The 7164-nt window shown below is 35.8% G+C and overlaps 2 protein-coding genes across 3 annotated transcripts; one reads left to right on the top strand and one right to left on the bottom strand.

Annotated features, from left to right (window-relative positions):
* The first annotated feature begins 221 nt into the window (after positions 1–221).
* LOC109539566 (probable protein phosphatase 2C 21) lies at positions 222–5805 on the top strand. 2 transcript variants are annotated; one of them, XM_019907390.2, is made up of 11 exons: positions 222–473; positions 919–1143; positions 1196–1375; positions 1429–1576; positions 2174–2374; positions 2434–2574; positions 2626–2753; positions 2819–2957; positions 3049–3237; positions 3292–3455; positions 4944–5805. In XM_019907390.2, exons 1-11 carry the CDS (start codon positions 363–365, stop codon positions 5103–5105), a joined length of 1788 nt encoding a protein of 595 aa, XP_019762949.1. In that variant the 5' UTR covers positions 222–362; the 3' UTR covers positions 5106–5805. The 2 variants fall into 2 exon arrangements, with proteins under 2 accessions (XP_019762949.1, XP_019762951.1); XM_019907392.2 differs by lacking the exon at positions 2434–2574.
* LOC109539569 (intraflagellar transport protein 20 homolog) lies at positions 5410–6500 on the bottom strand. Its single transcript, XM_019907398.2, has 3 exons — positions 6175–6500; positions 5966–6120; positions 5410–5912 (listed from the first exon to the last, which is right to left on the bottom strand). Exons 1-3 carry the CDS (start codon positions 6293–6295, stop codon positions 5799–5801), a joined length of 390 nt encoding a protein of 129 aa, XP_019762957.1. The 5' UTR covers positions 6296–6500; the 3' UTR covers positions 5410–5798.
* Positions 6501–7164: the final 664 nt, after the last annotated feature.

The raw sequence follows: 7164 nt of genomic DNA on the forward strand, positions 1-7164 counted from the left end.
ATAGACACGTTTACTGAAGCTATACTAATGAATACTCTCAATTAATATTAAAATAATTTTAACTGCTCGTTAGTTTCTTTTACTTAAAATTATTGAGAGTTTTTGATTAATTACACTATTGATAAAAGAAAATGCATATTTATTTATAAAATATAAAAGTAAATAAAGTGCGATCCGTTTCAAGCGCCAAAAAGGAACGGGTAAACATTTGAAGTATGCCAAATATGTCACCTGTCATTCGGGCGTGCATTTTTGGATATCGCCCCGAACGATGAGCACATAAGTCAGATTTGTACCGGTTTTTCTTTAATTTTCTCTAGTGCACATATAGTGATCCGAAAATTTTCATCAAAAATTTAATCATGGGTTCGTATTTATCAGAGCCTGTAGTTGAAAAAGTCTCCAGCGACGGCGCCAACGATAAACTCGTTTATGGTGCAAGTTCTATGCAAGGTTGGCGAGTAAAGCAAGAGGTAAGAATGACGCCGATTTTAATCGTTTTTCGTAGATACAGTTTTTTGCTCCTAAACAACTCAAAACGACGTTCGAAAAGTTGCCAAAATATCACATTTTCCGACTGGATCCAACCCATGTGTTTCCACGGCATTTAGTGTTTAAAGTTACCCTAAAAGACAACAGTGTGCATGGTTTGAATATTAATATAAATTTCAGAGTACAATTAACTGGACAAGTAATCATACTAAGTACAACAGGGCAATATAAAGTCTAGACAACATAAATGCAATATCAATGTTCCACATGTTATCTTCAGTTCCGATTTCGCTTCTCCAAAAACACTTTCTTTAACCCAGTCACTTACGTCTTTAAACGCAGATGTTTTATTTTCTGAAATGCCAAACAATAAACCCGAAACATGCAGCTGCTCCAACACTCAACAATATTATTTGACTGTTTCAGGACGCACATAATTCTATCCTCGACTATGATGAGAATAGTACATTATTCGCCGTCTACGACGGTCATGGGGGCCAAGAAGTGGCCCAATACTGCTCCACTCATTTACCTGCTTACATCAAAAACACCGAGGCTTATAAAAATGGAGATATCGAACAGGCTCTCATCCAAGGGTTCTTGGGTTTCGATGCCACAATGACGACGAAAGCAGTAGTGGATGTTTTAAAAGTAGGTATACATTTGTCAAAAGTATTTTGGAAATAATGGTATTTTCCTTAAGGAATTTGCTGGCGACACGGAAGCAGAAGAAGCTGAAGAACAAGAGAATGTCAATGACTTATATGAAGAAGCCGCCATGCCCATAGAACAAGTTATTGAAAAATACACAAGCCTCGTCAACCCACTCTTAAAACATATGAAAAAAGGATCTGAATTGAATAAATCTCCTATGCTCACTGCAGTAAGTGGTCTGGACATTTAGTTCTTTAAATCTACCAATTTATTGCCCTCCAGATAGCTCGTACTAGTAGCTCGAGCGAGAGTAGCGATATCCCACCACCAAACTTACAAGAAGCAGGCAGTAGTGGCTCTGCATCATGCAGCGCCAATAAAGACAGCTCAGAAACACCAGAAGTTAATGGGGAAGGTGAAGGAAAGTCTGGTAAGTTAGTTGACTAAATCTTATGTTTTCAATTGGGGGTGTTCCGACAAACCGATAAATTTGTAGGGGTGTTTTTTGTTTTGTGGCCAAAAAGAGCGACTTTTTGATATAGAGGGTGTGTAAAACAATTTAGCCAATGTTCATTCAATTTTCACAGCTTAGAGTTAACCAAATTCATCATATTTTGGATTAGTGATCATGGAGGCAATTGTCTAGTTTGTCATAAACAACTTAACTCGGTGATTCATTTGCTATTTTTGAACCTTGAACTTTTAGGTAAATCCACCTAAACGGCAACTGGCTTCACTTGCCGACATTTCCATATCATCCTGCATTTTTTATAACTTACCCTAACAAGTGATCCAAAAATTAAATTGTTAAGCAGTAACTTACCTGCAGAGAGAAAATTAAAAAGAAAAACTTTATGAAATACACAATTTTACTTGCAATGAAAATGAGTCGAAAATGCCTTATTTAAATTATTTATATCGGACCTAGAGCTGCCAGCATCTGAAGGATTCTTGATGTGGATCTATATTGTTTAGCAGGCAGTCGTGCTTATAAATGAATAGTCGCTGACATTTAATGTAATTGCAGCAAAAGCAAACGAAGATACAAAAACACCAACAAATGGATCCATTCCGAACATAGTGATTACCTCTCCTGGTTCAGAGGTAAAGGAAACCGAACTAGAAGATGATAAAAATAAAAAAATTGTGCAAAATGGTGATGTCACTGGGGAAAAACACAATCTGGAGGACCAGAGCCCTCCAGCACCAGTATGTGCAACAGATAAAGGTCGGTGCTCTTTCGTCCAGAATTTGTATAAAAATTATGAAAAACGTATACTTTTGCAGGTAAGTCCCCAATGAAAAAAAAGGTAAAAACCCCTGTTAGAAGCTCGCCCCGTAAAATAAACGGTGTTCAGCTTTACAAAAAACTGTTGGATTTTGATGCCAGTGATGAAGACACAGAAGACGATTCAACATTCGTATCAGGTATAAATAGCGATTACTGTAAGTTTAAGAAAAATATGTCTTTCATTTTAGAAAACAGCTCAGACGAAGAAGGCGTGAATGTTTCCGTTGAAGGAGGATCGGAAGAGGAGAGCAGTGATGCAGATGATGAGGAAGAAGCCGAAGAGGAGGAGGACGATGACGAATTGGATGATGATGAGGTGAATTTTATCACAATCGGAAAGCAAAATTTAATTACTAATTTAAATGAATCTTCGATATATAGCAAGACTTGGAATTCGCCAGGAATATGAAAGAGGAGCCGGGTTCAGACAGTGGTTGTACAGCAGTAGTGGCAATTCTAAAAGAACGTGAGCTCTATGTTGCAAATGCTGGAGATTCTAGATGCATTGTCTGCAGAAACGGTAAGTTCATGTTTCACATATTTTTTATGCACCCAAATCGCATTGGTTTTTTTAAATAATCGGATAACAATTTCGAATAATTAATTCCCAGGCAATGCTGTTGAAATGTCGTTCGATCACAAACCGGAAGATGCTCCAGAGAGGCAAAGAATTATGAAGGCAGGAGGCAAGGTAACTGGCGATGGGCGAGTGAATGGTGGGCTCAATTTGAGCAGGGCTCTTGGTGATCATGCCTATAAACAAAACGCATCACTCAGCGATAAGGAACAAATGATCACAGGTACATATATCGGCTTGTAAAATAGAAAAAAGGTGGCTAAATTTTCCGCTTCAGCTTTACCAGACGTTAAGAAGCTGACAATAAACCCAGCAGAAGACGAATTTATGGTGCTGGCCTGCGACGGCATTTGGAACTTTATGTCCAGCCAGCAAGTTGTAGACTTTGTCAAGGAGAGATTAAAGGACAGTTCAGTGAAAATATCGAGTATTTGTGAAGAGGTGAGTTGGTATAATAGGGTCGTTGCACAAAAAAAATTTTTGATTGAAACTTCTCCCAACTATAGCGTGAAGGTTGTTTAGAAGAATGCCTAAAGCAAATTTCTAAAAAAAAAAAATTATCAAAAAAAGGAAACAAAAAGTTACCAGATTTGCTTGTAAAATGACACCACGCGAGAACGTTGTTTTACTGGCTTTGACGTAGAGTCGCACAAATCCTACGCTAGATATATGCCCATAACCAGCAGAATGTACACTTGCATATTGCGTAGGAGCAAGCTAAGCGTTTTTAATACATTAACATTTAAGGCATATTAAATATAATTTATTATGCCATCTGGGTTTGACGATATCGATACTTTATGGTATTAGCTTTCTTGTAATCTGACCATGAAGAGCTTGTTTGACTGGATCTTCCGGTTTCTGAATTCCAATTTCTAAACAATCGATTATGGCGTAAACTTTACTATAATGTGCACGAAAAGGCATTGGATTTTTAGACGTTTTTTAACTTTGTTAGGTGTCATACAGGCTATTAAACTCTTTAACATCTCGCTAATTAATGTAAGGAATTTTGCAAAAATTCTACTCGTACTTGCGTTCGAGTTCAGCAAAGCAAAAGTTTTGTGAATTCGAATTTTTTGAAGAACTAGATAAATATTTACAAAACCCAATTTTGTGGTCTCTCTAAGTAGCTTAATTATAAATAAAGCTTCACTTATAATGTTAGGTCAATTACATTTCAAAACTACGGCTGGTACAGGAGCGTCACTACTTCGTTTTCTGTCATCTTGGCACGCAAATTTATGTGGAACAGCTTTTTTAATTCTTTTCTAAACTCCCATCATTTTCCACTCCATAAAAATTTCGTTTTTATTCAAGCTGTGAAATAAAATAAACGAAAATTGCACATAATGAAACCTAAATCTAACGAACACACAGGGTTAAGAACCCTATAAATATTATTGCTTTTATGTGAACTTACATCGAAATGATCCTCACAGGCATAAATGTTACTTTTTGCAGAAAGATCGATGCAGTTTCACCGCGCTGCTTTCAACCACAATTTCAGTTTCTTTTCGTTCAATTGCACTTTTACAAATGTTTTTCCTGCAGACGTAGTGGTACTTATACACTCTGGCACCATACAGTACTTATAAGCCATTTTAATTTCAATAATTGAGAAACAAGCAAACCAACACACAATATTCACATTAGAGCATGGAAATATGTATAAGCCATGAATGTGGTGGAGCAGAATTCTGCTTCGTGACGTCACATTAGATTAGCCAAAACTCTTCGTTTCGGCACGCTTTCTGTAATTTTAAACTTTGACTGCTGATAGATTTGTTATGAGTAGACAGAATGTGAAAAAAAATCGTAGGGCCCTTATTTGTTCGTCAATAATCAATTTTATTTAAAAAAAAATGTGCAGCGACCCCATTGTTTAGATCAAAATTAAAAGCATCAATTTAACCGTTTGCATTGCAGATGTTTGATCATTGTTTGGCCCCGAATACAATGGGGGACGGTACCGGGTGCGACAACATGACTGCGATAATTGTAAAATTCAAGCCCAACTTGAATAAACGAGCAATCAGCCCGCAACCCGAAGAAAACGAGTCAAAACGGGTAAAGACTGAAGAGAGTTAACGTGCCCAATCATAGATTTAGAGTCGCCTTGTTTTAAAGGAAACATATATTTTTTGTACGAAACATGTTTGGTTCTAGGGTCAACTAGAGGAGATCATTTGGACAAATTGTATGGGCAACTTTTTATGCTAATTCGTTTGTCAGTTGTATTGGAGTTTAGTTCATTATTTCCCTACTGAGAGTTCACGTTCAATAAAAATTCGTATATTATATATTTTTTAATTTTCGAATTACTTATTTGACCACCTAAATATTTTTGTCAATAATGTAATGTTTTACTTAGTTGTCTCAATAATACGCTGGATTACTGTCTATAATTTTATTTTTGAGTTGATTGTTTCATAAATTAATGTAAAATTTTTATGTTTGTAGGACACAGTTTGATATTTATTTAGATAATTTAATATGCCAGGTGCTTGTTTAAGAGATGCGATATTTTGTTATACATCTGTCGAGTTTTGAAGATCATTCTGTAATCATGGTGAATGCCTTTTATCGTGTCCCACTACAAACAATAGATTTTGTTCATTACAGTCACAGTCTACCAATTTACCATTAGAATAAACATCATTTTAAGTTTTACGGCTGTTTCCAGAAATAGGTTAGTTGTACAGAATAACTTTCTAAATACGAGTGGCTTAACCATTGTATTATTTGTTGTACACACCCGTAAATAAATTGTTTAGTAGGTTTCTAATAACGTGTCAGTTGTGTTATTATTTCATTTTGCTCAATTTCAGTTTTTTGCAGGGAGTTTAGTTGGATTTTCAGCCGTTCCAGTTCCATGGATGTTTCGTTTATTAGTGCCTGCATCATCAAATTGGTCAACTACAGATTTCAACTCTACACAGTTCACTTACATGCAACTGTTGCTGATTGTGCTCTTTTTGTTTCTCCATCCCTTGCAACAAGTTTCGAGCGCCAATCGCTTTGATTTTCTGTTTCTCAATTTTGTTGCTCAAGGCTTCCACCATTGAAATAAACCTGTCTGCAATTTTTTGAAACTCGTCAATTTCTAAAATCGATTACTTTACAATCCTCAATTTTACGGCTAGTTATATACACTTGCTTTCTACGTATATAAAACACTCCTCCTTCAGATCGCTGGTTTGCTTGTAGTTTTCAGGCTCTAAGATACATATTTTGTCAATTTCGTTGAAAAAGATCCCGTTTGCTGCTAGATCTGACATTGTGAACGATTTATGTTTATAATTGTAGTGTATCAGTTTGGTAACTATGGCTATATGAGTACAAACTCTGGGTTTTACCACATGTTTAAAACAGTCAATAAATTATAGTCCAGACATATTTGTCAAAATAGGGTAACAATCTCGGAATTCTAGTTAACAAGCTGTAAAGTTTATTTAAACAAACATTATAGTTAAGTTTATTTTAACATCCTAAAACTTGTCTCGAGACCTACTTATGATTGTTGTAGATTACTAAGGCCAAGGGTCAAACACGTCTTTTTGCAAATACAGTAAAGTCCGCTTATAATGAACCTGGTTATAGTGAACTTTCGGTTAAAACAAACTTTTTTCCTTTAATTGAAACGTCGTCCATAAAGACCAACGCATTATTTTACTGGTTATAAGGAACTTCCGGATATAACGATCACTTTTTAGGTTAGTTGTATATTCACTTTCCGTTTATAACGAACTTCCACGCTCAGCAACACCAATCGTGCGGAGTTGTTTATATTAGTGACAGGCAGTGACTTGTTGTTTTTTGCCGCGTTATGTATGTAAATCATTTTAGAATGGAAAAACAAAAACGCAAAGCTTTTTCACTAAATGAAAAGTACGAGATTATTAACAAATTTAAAAGTGGAGTAAAGCAGAGTGGCATTTGTAAGGAATTAGCACTTGGGAAGTCTACTGTTGCAACAATATGGAAAAACAGAGAAAACATTTTATCAGCGCATGACAAAACAAATGTTAGATGTAGGAAGTTAAAATTATCTGCACATGAAAAGGTTAACAAGGGACTTATTAAGTGGTTTACTCAAAAAAGACAAGAAAACGTTCCCATAAGTGGCAGTGTTTTGCAAGAAAATGCT

This window comes from Dendroctonus ponderosae, unplaced genomic scaffold (genome assembly GCF_020466585.1).
Source record: "Dendroctonus ponderosae isolate FM_Combo_2020 unplaced genomic scaffold, Dpon_F_20191213v2 Dpon_F_20191213_5, whole genome shotgun sequence".
Lineage (NCBI taxonomy): Eukaryota > Metazoa > Arthropoda > Insecta > Coleoptera > Curculionidae > Dendroctonus > Dendroctonus ponderosae.

What these genes read in the sequence shown, in the direction of transcription:
- LOC109539566 (XM_019907390.2), top strand. Translation starts at nt 363, where the DNA reads ATGGGTTCGTATTTATCAGAGCCTGTAGTTGAAAAAGTCTCCAGCGAC. An exon ending in AATCTCCTATGCTCACTGCA is followed by an intron (nt 1,376 to 1,428) that starts GTAAGTGGTCTG and finishes ATTGCCCTCCAG; the next exon opens with ATAGCTCGTACTAGTAGCTC. An exon ending in AGTATGTGCAACAGATAAAG is followed by an intron (nt 2,375 to 2,433) that starts GTCGGTGCTCTT and finishes ATACTTTTGCAG; the next exon opens with GTAAGTCCCCAATGAAAAAA.
- LOC109539569 (XM_019907398.2), bottom strand. Translation starts at nt 6,295, where the DNA reads ATGTCAGATCTAGCAGCAAACGGGATCTTTTTCAACGAAATTGACAAA. An exon ending in GTGTTTTATATACGTAGAAA is followed by an intron (nt 6,121 to 6,174) that starts GCAAGTGTATAT and finishes AATCGATTTTAG; the next exon opens with AAATTGACGAGTTTCAAAAA. An exon ending in ACAATCAGCAACAGTTGCAT is followed by an intron (nt 5,913 to 5,965) that starts GTAAGTGAACTG and finishes TTGATGATGCAG; the next exon opens with GCACTAATAAACGAAACATC.